This window comes from Lissotriton vulgaris, chromosome 4_1, assembly GCF_964263255.1.
Source record: "Lissotriton vulgaris chromosome 4_1, aLisVul1.2, whole genome shotgun sequence".
Taxonomy (NCBI): Eukaryota; Metazoa; Chordata; class Amphibia; order Caudata; family Salamandridae; genus Lissotriton; species Lissotriton vulgaris.
The window spans coordinates 582,273,208-582,294,031 of NC_141691.1; the positions used below are offsets into that span (position 1 = coordinate 582,273,208).

The 20,824-nt window shown below is 44.5% G+C and overlaps 1 protein-coding gene across 1 annotated transcript in view; it reads left to right on the forward strand.

Moving 5' to 3' along the window:
• LOC147722290 (uncharacterized) overlaps positions 1 to 20,824 on the forward strand; it is a 250,969-nt gene that overhangs the window by 54,564 nt on the left and 175,581 nt on the right. Inside the window, exon 2 of the mRNA XM_086964799.1 lies at positions 20,326 to 20,482. Coding sequence (XP_086820925.1) covers positions 20,335 to 20,482 — 148 coding nt within the window. The 5' untranslated portion in view covers positions 20,326 to 20,334. The remainder of the gene's footprint in view (positions 1 to 20,325; positions 20,483 to 20,824) is intronic.

Consider the following 20,824-nt stretch of genomic DNA (forward strand, 5'->3'; position numbering starts at 1 on the left):
AGAGGCACGAGGAAAGCATTCAATATTTAGTGTAACTACTGTGCTCTATCATGAAGCAGGTGTTGCAATGGGAAACCTATTCAAGTCAGCAATGTGATTAGTATTCTCAATAGATTGTACGCAATAGAAAGCCCTGTCGTAGCGAATGACTAATCTGCCTAAGCCTACCCTCACTATGGGAATACAATGATATATTAAATATTTCTGAGACTAGTGCTGGTCCCCATGCCTGGCATTCATAGTCTGCGAGTCTACATCTCAGACGAGCAGCTTTCTCATCTCAGAACCTTTTCTCTGCAAGCATCTGTCCTTTCTATTTTCAAAATTACAAAAATCTTTGCTTAGTTGATAAGAATTACCTTGTTCAAAAACAGCTTCTGCGTTTCTCTAAAATGTCTAGGTGTTGGTGTCTGACCACCGGGAAACAGGGCACAATGTTTTGACCTTGTATGAAATGTTCAGACTGAATCTCAAAGAAGAGCTGAATAACAAAACCTGTGCAGCCCATTTCTAAAATGAGTGTAATACAAAAACGAGTGTGTTAATTTGTAATGTGTGCAAAGCAAAAGTGACCTACTATGTATCCAGTTACTATGTATCCAGTTAGGGTAAAATAGGGGAGACTCATGACCGTTTCGAGGGTAGGAGAAACTGTACATTGCTTTGACAGTGGAGAAGTGTGGCTCAATGATTAGAGCGGCAGACCCTGATGCAGAGGTCTAGGCGGGGTCCAGGGTTCAATTCCCCGGCTCGGCGGGTCTTGGGCTCACATTCCACGGACCTGATAATTCTCGCCTCGTGCCTATTCCAATCATGGAGTCCCACTCTGCAACTCTGGGCAATAGCTTGCTTAATCTCCACAACGGCCCCCACAACGCTAAGGATGCCTGGCCTCCACCTTGGGGGTGCCCAGGAGTGGACGCCTCACAGGGAAAGCCAGGATGGGTTCCACAGCGGTATTCGTACAAGCGCCGTGAGACCCTTGCGGGTGAGTAGTGCGCTATACAAGTATCAATTTACAATTTACATTTACAGTTATTGAGAGCAGTATGTAACTATTTGGGGACTGACAGCCTAGTAGGATTACTTCTTGGAACATTGGTTTGTGAAGTGTTGTAGATTTCAGTCATTTTCATAATTGCACACTCCCAATATTTCACAAGCTTTGAACAATTCCAGAAAATGTGCATAAGGTCTCTCCACTCCCAAATGCTGGCATCTAACAGAGTTCCCTCTGTCCCAGTTGTGATATTTGTCTGGGGTTTAATGCCAGTACAGCTGGAGCATAAATGAAGATTATTTTCCAATGTAATTCTTGTATTGCACGTTATCATACTCTTCCCAAACTACCTTTGAATTTACAGAAATTTATATAGCGCGCGTATACCCAGCGGTTTCATGGCGCTGGAGGATGCTTAACCTAGAGGCTGGAATGAAGGATTTACTGGGGTGGGAAGGCATGTGAAAAGAGAAAAGTCTTGAGAGCCCTGCGGAATTCAAGGTAGGAGGGGACCGATCTAATGTGTAAGGGAAGGGAGTTCCAAAAAGTGGGGGCTAGGACAGCAAATTTCAAACCCCCTGATCTGCATTTTTTAAATCTGGGTACAGAAAGAAGGAATTTAGCAGAGGAGCGGAGTTCTCTATTGGGACGATCAACATTGATGGCGGATTAAATGAACGCTGGAGCAGTCCCACGATGGCCTGGAAGGTGGTACAGCCCAACTTAAAAAGGGCCCGTTCTTTGATTGGCAACCAATGTAGAGATTTGAGTAGGGGAGTGGTATGGTGGAATCTAGGCAGCCCATAGATCAGGCGGCCAGCCTGATTTTGGACTAGCTGAAGGCGGCGGAGGGCATATGCGGGGGCAACATTATACACTATACTCCCATAATCCAGCCGGGAAAGGACCATTGCCATAAGGATCAGTTTTAAAGCTGGGAGGAAAAAAAACGGGAGATTTTCCTTATAGTGCGGAGGGCAAAGAAACAGGAGGAGACAACGGGCTGATCTGGGAATGGGGAGTGAGGTGTTGATTAAGTGAAATACCAAGTGTTTTGACTGAGAATGAGGGTGTGGGGGAAGTGCCCGGGGAAAGAGGCCAAAAGTTGGGGGCCCAGGGACTGGGAGTGCTACCAGTGACAACAAGCTCCGTCTTGTCTGGATTTAATTTAAGATGGTTGCAGTTCATCCAATCACTAATGAACAGCATGACAGATTGAAAGTTGTGAATACTAGCAGGGGAGTGTGAGATGAAAGATAAGTTGGAGGTCGTCGGCATAATTATACACGGTGACCTCCATTTGCTGTAGTGCAAGGATGAGTGGAAAGATGTAGATATTAAATAATAAGGGAGAAAGAGAAGAGCCCTGAGGAACACCGCACTGGACCGGATGAGGGGAGGCAGAGAATTCAGCGAGGTGAACGGCCTGGGTACGATCTCTTAAAAAAGAGTTAATCCAGGTCATGGCTGGGCCCCCGATGCCCGCCGCCTTGACACGGGTGAGAAGGATGGAATGATCAACTGTGTCAAAGGTGGCAGGAAGATCTAAAAGGACGAGGGCGTGGGGGGTGTTGGTGTCTAACCCCTCTCTAAGCTCATCCATCACAGAGATGACAATCTTATCGGTAGAGTGCCGGGGTCGGAAGCCTGCCTGACTGGGAGCAAGACCCCTGCTCTCCCCCACGAAGGCGCCAAGAGCCTGGGTGACATGGGCCTCCAGGACTTTGGCCAGAAAGGGGAGAAGGGAAATGGGATGGTAATTTGAGGGAGAGGCGGAATCAGCCCCAGGTTTTTTTAAATGGGGATGATGATGGCCGCTTTATGGGAGACCGGTACGGCGCCCTGTCCAAGGGAGTCGTTCCAAAGAGTAAGGGGGGGGGGGGAGATGACAATCAGTAAAGATCTTACGGAGGACATGCGCTGGGGCGATGTCCGCAGGGGATCCAGACTTGACACGGGTCAGTAAGGAGAGAAAAGAGTCTCTTGTCAGAGGGGGGTAAGTGGGTCAAGCTAAACGTGGTAGGGGGGAGGCTGGGGATCGCAAAAAGTAGGGGATGGCAGCGGGATCTTGGCCTTGATAAGTACAACTTTCTCAACAAAAAAGTCATAAAGAGAGTTGCACAGGAGTTGGGAAGGGGGAATTTTGGGGTTGGCCCTGTCAGAAGAGGCCAACTCGCGAACAGTGGCGAATATTTCTTTTGGCTGGTTCTCTGCAGCGAGAATTCTCCCTGAGAAATAGGATGTCTTGGCAAGGAGAATGTCCCTCTTATATTCATTGAGGATGGAAGTGTAGCGTAGTTTGGAAGAGGGCAGTAAGTACGCCTCCAAGCTCGCTCTGCTTGACGCACTGCCAGTGTTTTTTTTTTTACTTGAGGGCAGGAGAGAACCATTTGTTTGCATCATGGGCGCGTCTGACCGTGACGCGCTTCAAAGGGGCTACTTGATCACAAGCCCTCAGGAGCCAGCTATTCAAGGCATGCAATTGGCTAGGTGGCGTAAGGCCAACCAAGTCAGGATCAGAAGCTGACGGGGAAGAGCAGAGGGCAGGAATGTCCACTCTGCTCCAATTTCTAGCCCAAGTGTGTTTGGGAAAGGGAGGGTTAGTGTCACTACTGAAATCCAGAAGGAAAGAAATCAAAGAATGGTCCGACCATGTGCAAGGCTGGACAATAAGGGCGGAAACTGAAATATTGAGGGTCCAGATTTGATCTAGGGTGTGACCGCAAATATGAGTGGGAGAATGGACCTGGGAAACGAAATTCAAGCTAACCAGGAGCTCAGTAAAATCGCGAGATGTGGCATCTTCGGCTGGATCGTTAGGGTAGAAGTTGAAGTCCCCAAGTAGCATGACCGAAGAGTTGTTGATTGCAAGGGTTCCCAAAAGGTCTAAAATAGCTGGGAGGAAATGTGGACAGGACTGGGGAGGGCAATAGACAAGGACGCACGTTAGGGGAACCTGAAAGGAGGTGGAGCATATAACCAGGCAATCTGCCGTAGATATGAAAGGGGAAGGAAGCACTTTGGCAGTTACTTCACCCAGCTTTCTTCAATTCGTCTTCGCGAAACATCTCTGTATTACTCTACTGTAGAAAATGAATTTCTGAGATAAATCGTGTTTAAAATTATTTATTTAGCGAATAACAAGAAGTAAACAAATGCATAAAAAGAAACAAAGAGCATAAGATGTAAGACATATTGAACAGTCCATACATATATAGTATCATATTGACATAAAGGTCGGATGCTTCCTCACATCTATAATGAACTTACATACATCTTGCCTCATGGATACCTACAATATAAGGGAGTAGGTATGCAGTTGGTACAACATAACCAACATCCCGGAGATCATCTTTCAGCCATTGTAGGTGTTAAATGCACAGCAAGGGCCCCCCAGATCTTGATGCCCAATCTCCATTTCTGTAGCCCTTTACCGGCATATAGGCTAGTTTCCAACTTGCATCTAGTCTTCCTCTCTGCATTTCGAAAGTGTGGGGCTCTTTCTGCCGCCAAAGTGATGCTATACACAATCTAGCCACCGCCACTGCAATATATAGTAGATGCCTGAATGCATACATTTCCTGGGCAAGCATACCATCTTCCAGGACTCCCAAGAGCATAACTGTAGATGTAATCACAATCTGTAACCTCCATCAAAAGACCTGCATCCTATGTATCAGCTGTCTCCGCTATGGACATGTGAAAAACATATGAACACCATCAACCTGATACATCCCACAGCGAGTGCATTTGTGCTCATTTATACCACCCCATCGGGCAATTTTCGCAGGAGTAAAATATAAGTTAAACCTACTTTTATATTGTTGTGTTTTAAGGCTAGAGGATATCCACTTTATCAGCCAATGCAATAGACTCTTGTAAAATATTTTCTCCATGAGACAATCTGGTGTTCCATCATTCTGTGCCTCGATCTTCATTTTGTATTGTGATGAGATTGATATAAAATACCAATCCCCCCCCCCCCCACAACTACTTCTAACAGATTGCTTTTTTGATCCAAGTGCACAGTATCCTCTCGTTTTAGCAGACATTCATGGATCTGCAGGTTTTATAAAAGTCTGCAGGTATTTTAAAAAAAAGTCTGCTTTAGGAATGTCCTAATCGGACATCAGCGAAGACTATGCCCTGACACCGCTACTGTCCACAAAGTCTCCCAAGGTCTGAATACCCCTACTTCTCCATCTGTCAATGCTGAAGAGGTGGGGGTATAAACATTAACCCTGCCAATCTGCAGGTATCTCTGGATCTGAAGCCATGCCTTATGAGCAGCTTGAACCACCTTAAAGCCAGTTTTTTTTATAAAAATAGCTGGGCTCAAGAATTTGAAAGAAGTTCCTCTCTGCTTTGGGGCCCAATAATATTTTAAAAATATGCAGGGATTAGTCTACCTTAACCTTCCCCCAACAAGTAAATTTCCCATTCGTTGAAGTATACATGCCCAATAATAAAACCGGAAGTTATGGACTGCCCAACCCCCTTGATCGTGGAAGGTTCATATAGATCATAGCTCGATAGGATTTACCCTGGGCACACAAAGCTACTACATATAGATTGTAGTTTCTGATTTTGTTTCCCCGGAAGTTCTAGGGGGAACTGCCCTAAAATAATACAGGACCCTTGGTAAAATATTCGTCTTTAAGACGTTGCACCTTCCCACCATTGACCAGTGTAGGCCTTCCATTCTGTCTCTCCTTTTTGATCTTCCGCAACATGAGATCCCAATTGGACAATACCATTGTGTCTAGACCTGCATTAAGACGCACTCCTAAGTATGCTGCTTACTTCGTGACTCTAGAATCGTTAAATAATGCTTGATCTGTGCATATAACCTGTGTCTTAGCCAGATTTAACTTGTAGCCAGATCTTTTCCCAAATGTAGTTACTAGCTGTTCAATCTCTGCTAAAGTCCTGGCTGGAACCGGGAGACTATCGGTATATCATCTGCATATGCTAATATATGAACCCACTCCTGCCCGAGCCTCACCGGCTGTGTATTTAAACTGTTCTCCAACAGGTTCAGGAACGGATTAATATAAAGGTCAAATAGCAAAGGTGAACAGGGACAACCCTGTTGGGTACCCTTTGATATAGGTACGAGGTTAGATTCAAGCCCCAATTCACAAACCAGCACCGCTGGGTATTTATTCAGATTTCTAACCGCCTGGATGAAACTAGGTCCAAAGCCTTGCCACTGCATAGTTGCCCATAAAAATTCCCAGGAGACACTGTCAAGCGTTTTCTCAGCGTCATGTAGAACAATTCCACATGAAGCTTTTCGCAAATTGGCAGAGTGCAACAGGGCAACTACTCTACCTATGTGGTTGACTGTGCCTCTTCCTGGAATGAATCCATGCTGGCGGACTGAGACTAAGGGTGTTATCACTCGGGATAGTCGTGTGGCCGGTATTTTTGCATAGATTTTCCCATCGCAATTTAATAGTGAGATCAGTCTATGACCCTGGTGAAGTGGGTAGTTTGTCTTTTTTTAGAAAAATAATACTGCTAGCTACGTCCAATGATGACTGGACCTCCCCCTTCTGTGCTTCCCTTCCTGAAATATGGTAAGCCTACCTGATTGTATCTCAGCTAAAAAAGTTTTGTAGAATTTCAGAGGGAGCTTGTCGGGGCCAGCAACCTTCCCTGTTGCTAACGAGCCCACAGCTTCTAAAAGCTCTTCCATAGTGACCGGTTCCTCTAAATATCTTATCTTCTTTACTTAACATCCTCCTATATGGATCTTTATAGAGGCATTCCACTCTCCCCTGAGTGTTGGTATCCTCTGAATATAACCCCTCATAAAAGGCCCATAATACTCCAAGATCACCACCACCAGTATTTGTACTATTTTACCTGTTAAATCGTCAATTGCAGTGATAGTATCTTTAACCTCCTTGCATCTAATTTTCTTAACCAAGCATCTAACAGTTGCTTCCCTATACTCCTAGAACGCTCTTCTAAAAAGATGGTATTTCTTTGCTATATATTTAGCCTACTCCTCGTTTATCCTAGCTTTACAGCCCTCGTTTATCCTAGCTTTACAGCCAGCAACCTCTGTCTGTGCCTGTAAGATATCTAATTTCCCCTGGACCGCCTCTATGCGCATACTTTACTGTTGCCTGTGGATGGGGGCAAGATGGCGGCTGCTCTGTTGGCTGAGTGAGCACTCGTAACATAGCTCCTCCTCACCTCCCGCAAGAAAGCATGGCACCGAGGTTTATTGAACAAAATCTTAAGGATGACTTGATGCTTAAAACTATACAGCGTGAAATGCTCTGGGATCTACTCATGATACATTGCTCAGCGGCATGTCTCGATCCTCGGATCAGTGCTTCAGTCTGCTCTAGCATCTTCCTCGAGGAGCTCATTGGTGTTTGGCTGGGGACTGGTGTGGAGCAGCTTGGATAAGGATGTTGCCAAGGAATGCTAGAGGGGGGGGGAAAGACGCGCGGTACAGGAGATACTACCGCTTTGATCAAACCCCCCGGAATCACCCAGGCAAAACAATGACGGCTATGGACAGTGGCAGCCCAGCAAGGTCTATAGGCCCAGGGAAAAGGACTACCCCAGCAAGCTTTCTGGCGGCCAGAAAGGAAAAGAACACAGGTCAAGATGGAGACTTAATGGAGAAGACTGCACTCTTCTACAGGTCCGGATGAGGTGAACTGTGGGGGAAGCAGGGGTCTCGGGACAGAGTGTGGAGACTGCAATGACCCAAGGGGGGCAGGATAATCTCATGGGCAAACACCCGCTGTATACTCCTGTGATTGAGGGGGCAAGAATCGCAGACTCTGGCACAGGACACAATGACTAGATCAGGGGGGGCGTCCTTAGACCTTGACTTAAATAGGCAAGATATAGAGGCTACAATAGTGCCTAGTGGCAAGAAGCAACTTTGGAGCTGCCGGAGACTGATATAGGAGATCATTTGGTGTCTCTATCTGATCACTCAAACTCATCAGGGGATGAGTGTTTGCAGATATCTGATGGCCCCTCTGGTTCTCCAAACAGTTGGAGTGAAACCAGTAGTACATGTCAGGAATAGGAGACCCCGGGAAATCATACCAGGTTACTTGGCCCTGGGACAGTACGAAAGAAAATATTACCATCTATACCTGGAGCACCTGTGGATCCTGGTGTTTCTCCAGGGCAAGAGCAGCTGAATACCACTAATCTGGGGACCGGCACAGCAGCTGGGGGGCGGTGGCAACACCGAGACCAGAACAGCTCATTCCGTCAGAACATTCAGGTGATATATCTGTTGCTTTTATATAAAAGACCATTATGTCTGCTAGAGATGAGAGCTAAGCAGAGAGCCAAAAAATTCAAGGTGCCTGTCAAACTACAAAATTCACTCCGGCGAGTGGCTAAGTCTTGTTCGGAGTTTGCAGAAAGGATCTCTGAAGCAGAGAACAGGATCTCCACACTGGGCCGATGAGATGACTGTACAGAAAGCAGCCACAGATGCACTGACGACGCAGAAGAGTGATATTGCTTGGAAACTTGAGGATATGGAAAATCATCTCCGTCGCAATAATTTAAGAATCCTTGGTGTGCCTGAATGTGTTGAAGGCTCTGACCCCAGGAAGTTTGTGGTGGAACTTTTCGCAGAAGCCTTCCTGGGATTGACTCAGTGGACATGGGATATAGAGAGAGAACGTGCCCACTGGTTCCCCTTTCGGTAAAGTAACTACTCTGGACCAAATCAATCTACCACGAGACCTAGAGCTATATTGATCTGTCTTTCAAATTTTCTATCTAGACCGGATCTGTGACTTGGCTAGGACAGACTGAGAAAGGGGGCAGGGTTCCCGTTTTTGTTCCTGATTACTGTCACACTACAGTGGAAAATAGGTGGCAGCTAATTAGTCCTTTTCAGGGCAAAGGTCCTCAAGCATTTCTTTTAAATCCAGCTAAACTGAAAATAATATAAAAGGACAAGACGAGATTTTCCACATCCAAGAAAAGCTAAAGAATTTTTACATGACATCAGACCTTAGGAAAGGGGACTGCTTCTGCTTGTGTTAATGTTAGTAGAAAGTCACTGTATACATAGGGTGCCAGCTTTAAGCTATGCTGTGCTCTAAGCCTTTTTTTCCTCTATATATCGGTTTGGGAGGGGGGGGGTAGGTGTCTCTATGAGGCTTTCTATCACTAATTAAGCCTTTTTTTCCTCTATATATTGATTTGGGGGGGGGGGTAGTTATGTCTACGAGGCTTTCCATCACTTTAGAGTTGGGTCTATCAGCCTCCATGCGGGGGAGGGCAGGGAGTCCTCTGCTGGCAGAGGAGGTGCTCTGGTGGGTGTGGGGGGCGTGTTTGGGAGGGGGAGGCTGCGACGGGGGGTGGAGGGTAAAAATTGTAAATAAGCTAATGTGTTATAAAGCTAACGAGGAAAGAATGTGATGTGGGAGCGAAGGAGTTTAGTTTCAATACAGTTTCGAACCAGGATAAGGATGACCGCTTTATCTCTGTGCACGTTTAATGTGTGGGGGCTTCATGATGGGGCTAAGCGGCAAAGAGTGGCACAGGAAATTCGAAATGTCCCCAGACGTGGTACGTCTTCAAGAGACACATATTCCATAGAATAAGCATTTCGTACTAAACGAGTTGGGGTATAAGCTTCTGATCTGTACATCGCAGGGTACTACTACCAGAGGTGTGGCCATTCTTGCTAAAAATAATATATTCACAGTAATTAAGTCTGGCAGAGAAGCATGGCTGCTGGGTGATTGAGTGTGTAGTTGCGAACAAGAAATTCACAATTTGTTCCATGTATGGATCTAACTATGATGAAGCACAGACTATTGAATTCTTGAACACAGAATTGGCTTCCTGGGCTTCTTTGATATTGTGTGGGGACTTTAATATCCAACTGGAAGTAGTTACCCAGGGGCTGGGTGTAGATGAATACCATGGTCGGAAACCCAAGTCCTATAGGACTCTGCAACATACTTGTTGGAAAAGCTAATAATGAAATTAAAATGTAAAAAATGCAGTGAAGCTTGTAGCGATAGCCTTCACTTCAGCTCCACGATTGATTGATTGATTTTATTATTGACCGTTCGATTATTTGAAACCATTACAGTAAAAGCTAAAATCAACCCCCCCTGCCCCCCATGACCTCCTGTGAAATTTAAAACCCTGTTTCCAACAGTCAAACTTGTATTGCAAGGAACTTTCTGCCTTAAGTCCAGGAGCTTAATTTTAATGTGGCGATGTTCCGGTCATAGTACTTGAGGTGGCGGCCAAGGTCTTTTTTGCTCATGAGTTACATTGACACCTTGATGGTGCATTAATCAGGCTCTGACTTTCATGGGCAGGAAATGATTATAGTCTAGCGTCTAGTGCTTGACCAATCTGGTAAGTAAATGTTGCCGCTCTTACCAGGTGGTATGTTTTTATTTCGGAAAAGCACCATTCTGATGCCTCGTTGCAAGTTCTGATGCCAAAAGCTCTGAAAATGGGACGAAAATGGGATGAAGCAGCCTCTCGGTTGCAGATGAGGTTTGGGCAACAGCATAGTAAGTGGAGCCAGGATTTCCATTGTTAATTGCATAGGCGGCATGAAACTGCTCCATCTGTTCATGCCCATGCTGGATTGAAGTCCCCCATTCTAAGTGACGTTAGCCTCATAAAATATTTGTTGTGTGGCTGGGCCCCTAGTGCTTCACTTTGGTGTGGTTGGACTTTCCCCAAGATGTAAGATTCGTCCATTGCCTTTGTATAGATGTTGTGTCTGAGTGCAGTTAGATCCTTATCGTACGAAATGGAGCGGACCTGCTGTCTCATGTTTGACCAAGCCTTAAGCGGGATGTCTGTTAGGGACAGACTGATTGAATCTATATTTAGGGGCTGTTGCTTTACCCAGCTTGGTAAACCAGGGGGGAGTCCTCATCTCTAAAAATTGTTACAAGTTGGTGTTTGAGAGAGTTGTGCGGTGCTTTGAGGACTTTGATATATTTTATTAGATCTCCCTGGAGGTTCAGGTCTACAGAGTCCTAATTCCAGCCGTAATCTCGTGTTCCATGCATTCCTAGGTGCTTGCAGCACAATCTTGTGGACTTTGACCTGCGCTGCAGCTATAAGTTTATCTAGAGCTCCTGGAATGCCAAGTGACTGTAGTTGACGGCCGGGATTAGTTTTGCCCTGAGGACCTTCAGCATGGGGTCTGCTGTGGGGCTGGTCAAGCGTTGACTCTGGTGTCTCATTGATAAAATTATGCTGTTGATTTTAGCAGTTAGATGGTTTGAATGATCTGCCGATGTTGCCCTCTCGTTTATCCAAACACCAAAATAATTATAGGCTGTAGTGGTCCCAATTTGGTGATCTCCCAACTTCCAGACTGCTTGTTTTTTGTGCAGGTATCTGCCTAAAATCATTCTTTGTTTTTCCTTCATTAAGTGTCAGGTGATTCTCCTCGTTATACTCTTCTCCCCCCCCCCCCCCCCCCCCCCCAACTCTTTAAGTGCTCTTTGCAGGCCCACGAGAAGGAATATGTTGGCTTTCAATAACTGGGGGTGGGGGTGTACCCCCCCCCAGGATGACATTTTCTCCCAGAGTGTGCCCCTATCGACTGTCAAAAGCCGTAATGTAGTCAACAAAACAGCAGAACAGCGGAGGGTGCCTGACTTTAACAGCATGTTTTGAGAGGTAGGCTAGGGCCATGATTTTATCAGTTGTTGCACTGTTTTTCCTGAAGCCAGTTTGAAATAATGGCAATATTTCGATATAAGCCCAGTCCTCTAGCTCTCTGGGTAGTAGTTTGGCAACAGCTTTGGCTTCTACATCCAGCAGGGCTACTAGCCTGTAGTTTGTAGGGTTAGAGTGGTCGCCTTTTTTGTGAATGGGGAAGAGGATGGATCCTTTCCATGAGTGTGGAATTGTTGCTGTTGCGTATGTAAAGTTGTAAAAGGGGCTGAGGACTGTGGAAAAGAATGATTGGGCTGTTTTAAAGGCCATGGCTGGAATGCCATTTGGGCCTGGCGCCCCGTCATTCCTTATTTTTCCAATCTCCATTATTTCGGTTTCCGTGAATCCCTCGTCCTCAAGCATCCTCTGTCCTCCCTCTTCTGTGTGCCTTGCGAGAGTGGCAATGTGGGAGCCTATTTCCCGAATGTTCAAAGGGTCGTGCTGATTAACTAGTGTACCTTTGGTGTATATAATCCCCTAACGTACTCTTCCCCTTCAATATTGTTCTCCTTGCTCCTGGGTTGAGAGCTCAGGCAATTGATATACCTCCATAATTTCGCATTATTCTTTTCCTTTAGCAGGGCAAATACTGTGATACATTTTCGTTCCATGTCTTTCCTCTTCTGCTCCCCTACTTTTCCCCTGAAGGTGGCTTAGTGTTGCTATGGAGGCCCCCTCCGCCGGTGTTCCTCTTTTCTTCCTTCTTCTAAGTGCCTTCATTAGCGCACCTTTACATTGTCTCAGGCTCTTCGATGTCTGTTGTTCTTTGAAGAGTGAGCCTTATGACAGGGTTTTTTTACAGGGTTTTTTACCCAGCTTCCGCCACAGATCTTCTCAGTTCCTCCCAGCCACAAATCACCTCTAAGTCTGTGTACTGTGATCCCCAAGCCTGCAACATTAATACCCTCTCCTGCATTTTACCTTCAAGCCTCTCCTGCATTTTCCCTTCCAGCATGGTTGACCATTTTATTCTTTTGAGATCTCTGAAGCGTTCACCCCCTGTGGTTTTTCCCAACATTTTCTGGAGGTCTGTTGCTTCCATACAGAAGTTCAGTCTTGCACATAGAGGCCTGTGATCACTTCCCCCCTCTATCATCGACCTGAAAATCTTCCAGCCTTTCCGCTGTTTTTTTGTTGATTAAAATGTAATCTATGGTAGATATATTCTGGAACGATGGTTTGGAGCACCATGAGGGTAATCTTAATTTCATCAGGAAGTGGGTTGAGTGGAATTTAACATTTTTAAGAAGACAAAGCCATGACTTTTGCTGTTTATTTTGTTTTCCCGGGCGTTTTCAAAGCCTCTCAAGTTAAAGTCTCCTGCGATGATTACGTTGTAGTGCTCATATTTTATTAATATATCTTCCAGCATGTTGGTGAAAGATGCCATACTGGCCATAGTCGGAGCAGGGTTGATATAGCAGTTTATGAGCAGCAGATTAAACGGCAGGTGGCCCTCCCTTAGCCCAGCGATTGTCATTGCTTGCAGGTCTGGGGAGTTTACACTTATTTCTGTGAGCTTGAGTTTTCTCGCGTGGCTTATAAAGCTAGCAAGACCCCCGATGGCCGTCCGAAGATGTATTTTTTGTTGCATTAATCCGATGTTAGTGAAAGCCCACTATAGGTGTTGAGGTCATTGACCAAGTTTTCTGACAGCAGATTATGTCCCCCTTTGCAAAGTAGTCCTGTACTTCCTTAATCCCTGCTTTTTCATTTAACCCTGCGATGTTCGATGATATGAGGGTTAAATCATGGTGGAGGTCCAAGATTTGGCCTTGGTATTGATCTTTCAGCACCAGCTGGTTTTTGCTAGGGGTGCTGTTGCCAGCTGTCACTTCTTGTTGGCTGATTCGCTTGACCCATTATGTTATGTTATGACATTTGTAAAGCGCGAGCTGTCGCTCCGAAAGGAGCATCCTGGCGCTGTAGAAAATAGGGACTCTGTGGACAACATTATCAGGCCATTAGGCATGGCATTCCCCGCTTTGGAGGCCAAGACATTAAGTATTTTGCCACCTTTCGTTTTGAGAATGAATTTCGGGGATATTTGCGAGATTCTGCCCAGCTGACCTCAGAACTCTGGTGGGGTTGTAGCGGGTAAATCTATTTATTTGATATTTTGGTCCGATATTATTTATGGCTCTGAAAGTAGTCAACAAGATCTTAAAGATTTCTTTTATGAATCAGGAGCCAATGCAGAGTTCTTCGTAAGTTGTCTTTGAAAGGCGTTCATTGGTATATTCTCCTTATTTCCTGTTGTCGATAGTACCTTTCAGGATTGATATGGGCCCTTGCGGTTATTGGCTGCAGCTCCTGGCTCCTGCGGTTCCGCTCGGCACCGCCGCTACCTTCCGCCTTCCGTTTCACTGTGGGTCACTCACAAGACCTGGACTGGAGATGCTTATCAATTTTATAATACTGCATTTTAAACCATCCTGGTGTCTGCTTCAGCACCACTAAGGCGGCCCCAAACCATTCTGTAGGCATACTAGACATTGGCTCTATTGGATTCCAAACAAAGGATCAGCCAGTCTTGAGTTCAATAGTTTCTGCTAAACCATGAAAACTGCACTTTAGCACAAATTCTAGTTGGCGGAATGCCAATAAACTGGGTTGGATGTCAATCCGTTTTCAACAATACTCCTAAACTTATTTCACCAACATTTGTCCTTCAATATTCGTCGCTCTCGGGTGGTTACCCTCGCTAGGATATTTTTATTAAAAGAAGTCATGATGGATATTAGACAAATTAGAATGATTCATCTATGCACTCATTATTGCTGACAGGTTTCAACCGATACGCAATCCAATAGGTCTGTCTTCTTCGGGGCCTCAACAATCCCTGCCTAGCGATTGATTCACTCCATGCATGAAAATGAGGCACAAGGCTCTCAGACCGGTCCTAAGCAATCCGCTTTTTTGGCACCTTCAGGTAGCATAATGCCTATGAAGATGAAAGAAATCTGATTTCAAGTAACAAGTACAAATCAGACCAAACCTGCAAACTCCAAATAAAGGGGGATACTCGATTGGAGTGGGAAACATGGGACCACAAGGGAGGGAAACAGTAAGGCTCAGACATTTTCCCCCTCTTTTTGTTATGTGATTTATTAAATATTATTCTTATTACATGAGCTTACTGCATATAACGTATTCAACGTGTGTGCCTACTTATCACTGAATCTTCATACCATGGGACCGCATGTCCCTCAAAAAACAATCCTTACCCATGGTCCATGGCATACCTTTGGGTTCCCTTGTCCTTAAACACCTATATTACTGTGGCAAGCAATGACAAATTAGCCTTCATCAGTATTCAAATGCGTATGCATAAATAACTTTTTGTTGGTGGTTAGGTCTCAAACGAGTCCTGCCCACTGCCTGGAGCTCCTGACTGACTTATCCCCGCCCCCCCCGACTTGCTTTAAATACTTACCAGCTTAGCTCCACCCCTAAGCCTAACTACCTGTCATGAGACTTGGCCTGTGCCACCTATGCAAACTAACCCAGGGGGAAACTGGCTGCCAACTTGCTACTGCTCGGTCCCTTCATCGCACAATGATGACACAAACTAGTCTACTCATTGTAGCAGAAAATGCCGCTTCATTAGGACAGGCTTGTCGTCCGCTCATAAACCTACACAACCTAATATTTCATACCCCCAGCCTAACTAATGCATTACATTGCTGACATTGCCACCCCACCCTTTTAACACCATCGCTGCTATAGCAATTCCCCCTGTACGCTGAGGATCTATGAACCCCATTGATCATGACGAGCTGAGCTCATCATGAGTGTATGGAGGTATACCTCATGACGAGCTGAGCTCGTCATGAGCGTCGAAGGTGTTAATCTCCGTTTGAGAAGGAATGCATCAACCAGAAAGCCCCATGTACTTCCCCTGGTTTTTCTCCCTCACCAGCTTTTTTTTGCATTCTCCATTCTCCATTCTCTCACACCGCATAAAGCAACCCCAAGAGAAGTTGCCTAGAAATTACTCTTTCCCCTCTCATGTGATATTTTTTTCTTCCTCCTCACCCCCAAGGATGTATACGCCTGTTCCAGACTCAACACCCCCCCCCCCCCCCCAAAATAGATACCATACCACCACCCAGGAAAACCACTGAATTTATCTGCCCCACCAAAATATGAATGTTTGAGATTGCTTGATTTGTATAGGTAGTGTGCCACAACTTTTCTTTCCATAAAGAATCAAACATTTCACATAGCTGGAGGAGATAATGCCTGCCCAAATTTCGATAAATACATATCATCCTATCTAAAAAATCCTCATTAAAATGTTTCTTTTATTCGCTAGGATACTCTCTTGCTCACAGAATACACTCATTGCTGTATTCAACTTGCGCCTTCATTTGTATATTGCAGAATGATTCATTGCCCCCCTCTCCAATACCTTCTGGGAAGGACTTCTGACTACAAAATTCATGTGTCTACCCATTGTTCTTTAAAATACAGATCTTCTTTCCTTTGTTTAATCAGCGTGAGGCCCATCACCTGCATCAGATCATTTTCTCCCAAATGTATCCCAAATAAATCTGGGAACCCTTTATCTGAAAAAGGTTCAGATAGCATCAGTAACTATTGTCCCCAGTGCATGTTGCTCTTTCCTTTCCATACAACTTCATGTCTGCTACTAGGTATCCCTAGTGAGCTACCATAGATCTGATGGTGTGCATTTTCTGCTGCCTATCTGACAATGAAATGTCTTACAATCCATGAAACTATTTTAGTCTTGTTCAAACCTTTAACGCATACTAGAGAAAAGAAAAGGACAATTAACAAATCTTACTGAATTTGAAATTAAAGTAGAACTACTTATTTTCTCACATTTTTCACAACAATTTGATCTCCACGCCCAATTATTCTGATATCAGCCCATGACCAACCCAATCTGGCCGCTTCGGTTGTGACCTCTATGCAGAATGAATGTGTTCCATATAAACTAGTGGGCTGACCTTTACTTAACAAAATTAACCACATTACTCCTAAAAATTTTTTTTTAACTTTACATTTTTTTTCCATTTGTATGGCAAAATATTTCCGTACCCTGAAATGGAGTTTTATTTAAATACTTAAATATTTTCAACTGGACATATATTTACCAGTCCACTTTGATTCAGCCAAACCCACTCTCCTCTTCCCAACTAATCTGTTTTGTAAGCCCTCAACCTAATCCTCAGTCTTCCCTCCTTTAAAAATACATCTTCAAATACTAAACGCAGATTCCCTCTTGACCCCAGTAATTCCGAAAAATAACCATTACATGCATAACTTGAAGTGATGCTTCAAACTCATCATAACATGCAAAATCTCCTACCATTAACTCTAGACACCAATTGTGATTGGCTCCCTTTCTTTTGGTTTCCTTTTGTGTTCCCTATTCAAACCCTAACGTTCCTAACTAATGGAGTTTGCACAGGGTCAAAGCCCCACCACAACATGCCATAAAGTGATACCCCTGCCAACTTCCCAGAGATAGTTGTATGTGACAAACCCATTATCTATTACATCCAGAACAAACCTCCATCGTCTTATGCTTCTCCACTTTTTCATTAATTGTGTGTTACAATGGTACAATGTTACCATGTGACAAAATCCTGCCACGCCTACCTATAGCTTCTTATTGGTTGGGCAATAGATTTCTCTCCATACTCAGGATAGGATCTGTTCACATGGTGAATCTCATCCTCCGATCCTTAACAATCTATTGTGATTTCCATTGGGACAGCAGTTAGTCTTATAGCGTCTGTACTTTATGGAAATCTTTTAACTGTTGCGTTGTTTCTAACTGGTGCCGCCCCCAATCAATCCCCTCCCATCATGCGAAGGGTTTACTTCAAGTGAGCGGGAATAGATTAAGAGAAAAAATGTCTGAAAGGGATGGTGATGCCTCACAGTAAATCCATGGGGGTAAGCAGGAAGGTACTCGCCTGCTACCTCAGGTTCCCATCATCCGCAACCACCAATCCCAAACAAAAAAGTGTGTGCAATGAAAATAAAAGAAAAGTGAACACTGGTGCTTGGATGTCAAACACTGCCTGTACATCAGTTGGAAATTCCAATGTACCACAGGCTCAACACAACAATGAGGACCATGGGGCTTGGACCTTAACTCTGCCTGTCCCAATTAAAACAGAGCTAGATCACACTGGCTATTGGACTTTTATTCAGTGCTGTGTGTGTGCTCATTTAAAAGCAGACATGTTTCATTGCCAAAAGTAAAACTCACGGAATGAACATGTTTGGGATTGGTGGTTGCTGATGATAACCGGAGGTAGCAGGCGAGTACCTTCCTGCTTACCCCCATGGTCTTACTCCCGTGAGGCACCACCATCCCTTTCACACATTTTTTCTCTTAATCGCTTCTCGCTCAATTGAAGTATACCCTTCGCATGAGGGGAGGGGACTGATTGGGGGCGACACCAGTTAGAAACTACGCAACACTTTAAAGCAAGGAAAAGTGAGAAAAAAAATTTGTGGTCACCCAGATCCATAAAGTACAGACGGTATAAGACGAACAGCTGTCCCAATGGAAATCACAATAGATTGGTACGGATCGGAGGATGAGATTCACCATGTGAACACGTCCTATGCGGTGTATGAATATGAGTGGGCGATTACCTGTTTTCTACCCCTGTAGCTCCTTTGTGTAGAAGGTCTTGAACGGCAGCTTAGCCGTGAGAGCTTGAAAAAGAATACTTTTTGTTAGTACAAACCATGTTTGATTTCAGAGTTTGTCGTACCAGTTGGCACGTTTTTTTTTTTTTTTATCACCTTGGGGTCATGTGGCCCCCTTCACGGTAGTCATAATCACGTGAGTATGAATACATTTGGTCTAGCTTTTACTGATCATATAGCATCCATACTTTCGGGCCCCTCACTTTTGCCTAATGCTCCTTTAAATGTGGGACGTCTTCAGCACATGACGAATGGGAAAAATTATCCAATATCAGGAAACGTCAAGTCAGGATTGCGCTCCATGGAATGCTCATGACTGAGTACTTGAGAGCAGGAGCAGCACCAGCCAGCCTCTTGGTCCCTATTGACCCTGAAATCTTTTCAGAGGACAAATTCCGTGTGGACTGGAGCTACATAGCTAACAAGTGTACCAAGGATTGGCTTGTCCTAATTATTAGTACGGCCAAGAGATTGAGTGAAGAACTTTTAAAGAGATCCTAGAAATAGAGGAAGCAATCAAAGCTGACACTACAACAGTAGTCACTAAGGAACAACTGGCTAAGATCCAAAATTACTTAGAGTGCCAGACCTATATGGTCAACCAAAAAAATCAAAGGACTGAGAAGGAACTTGGACAGATTTAGCCACGAGTGGGCTTTCCCATATATAGGAAACCAGTATTACCAACAAGCCCCAGAACAGATAGTACAACCACAGGGTCAGAGAGGTGGCCGACAACAGGGGAGGAGGACTCCAACAACGGGGCATTTGAGAATAGGAGTAGTGAGGACGAGGACTATAACGCCCAACCACACACTTACAATCAAAGGGTGAGATTCAACAACCAATACAGAACGAGGACCTAGGGGCCCTATGAAGGGTTTTCTTTTTTAGGTCCACAGCCCGCGCATCCCACAGATCGAAGAGGCCAGTCACAGGCGGATTGGGGGATGACCTGTTTTCTACCCCTGTAGCTCCTTTGTGTACAAGGCAATAGATTTCTCTACCAACTCCACTATTATCACCCCCATAACCAATTGATTGGTGGAAGTTCGCTTTTGTTGCAGTCACCCTGTGAAAACGTTGCCATTGAAAGCAAGACGGTGTCTTTTGTTCTGAACACCGCATGACTTTAAAAACAATATTGAGGTGTAAACACTTCAACCTGACAGCCCGTAACAGTCTTAAACCCTCCAGTCTCCCGCTTTGTTTGTTCACTAGTTCATCAACCACCAAATTATCTGAGATAGAAGGGTTTTATTCTGTAGTTCCTCACACCAAGTATACGATGCTGCTACCAGTGGAACAGTTCTAAAAATGTAATACTGTGACCTAGTTGTAGCCAATGAGCAGGCCAACACTCAGCACACCAACTGCCCTTCCAGAATATTACAAAACCTTTTACCCCTTTCTGCATCTGAATACATTTGTATTTGCCAGATAGTGCCTTTTAGGAAATATCAAGAAACTCCATTGAAGCTGTCTAGAAAAGTCAACGAAACACACATCCCCTCGCATGTGGGATGTCCCTCGTATACTATGATGTGGTAATGTTGTTCCAGGTATAGACTTCCTAACCGCCTGCAAAATGTACAACCAGCTCTTACAACTCTGCGAGCAAAGTTTACCAACCTAATAGTTTCTGTACCTTTTTAAAGCTCCAATTTCTTCTCACCAGTACATCCTTCAACAAATATTTCAATTTCTGCAACCTTTTTGTCGGGCAGCCTAGCCATCCTCTATACCATAACTATTTCTGTTCAGATTAGTCTACTGGTGGAAGTTAGCCACATTTGTCGTACATTTAAAATTGATTGCGGTCCCTTTGCAAACCATTTATCATTTTGACTTTGTTTGCCGTACAAAACAACTGTCGTCTAAAACAACTAACACAGCTTTTTTTTTTCTTCCTCTAGATTAAAAAAATGAACACTGCACCTACTTCCGAGAATGGACCTTACCCCACAAATCACACAAGACCCTTTTTTTATGCACAACCAACAGCACAACAGCCTTTCCCAAATCCATGGTACCTTGGGCAGGTTTACAATCCATACTGCCTGCCAGCACCAGGTAAGCTAGCAATGACTGCCTTTGATTGGAGTCTTATCCTTGGAGTGGAAGAACACTGATGTTTTTCAATCAACGTACCTGCATATTGTAAAATTAATTGCGTGAAATAGTAGATATTTCTTTTAAAGGTCCTATTCATTATAAAGAATAAAACGGTTTTCTTTACCAAAGCCTGCATCTCTAAGAATCCCCAACAATGGGCTTTCTAGAATGGTCCCGTTTGATGTGCACTTACGTTTTGAAATCTATTGGGAAAAATTTACTGGATGGCCCCTTTAAATATTAACCAATCACTGTATAAAGCTTTATTGTAGGATAACATTATTTCATTATAATAGGTGA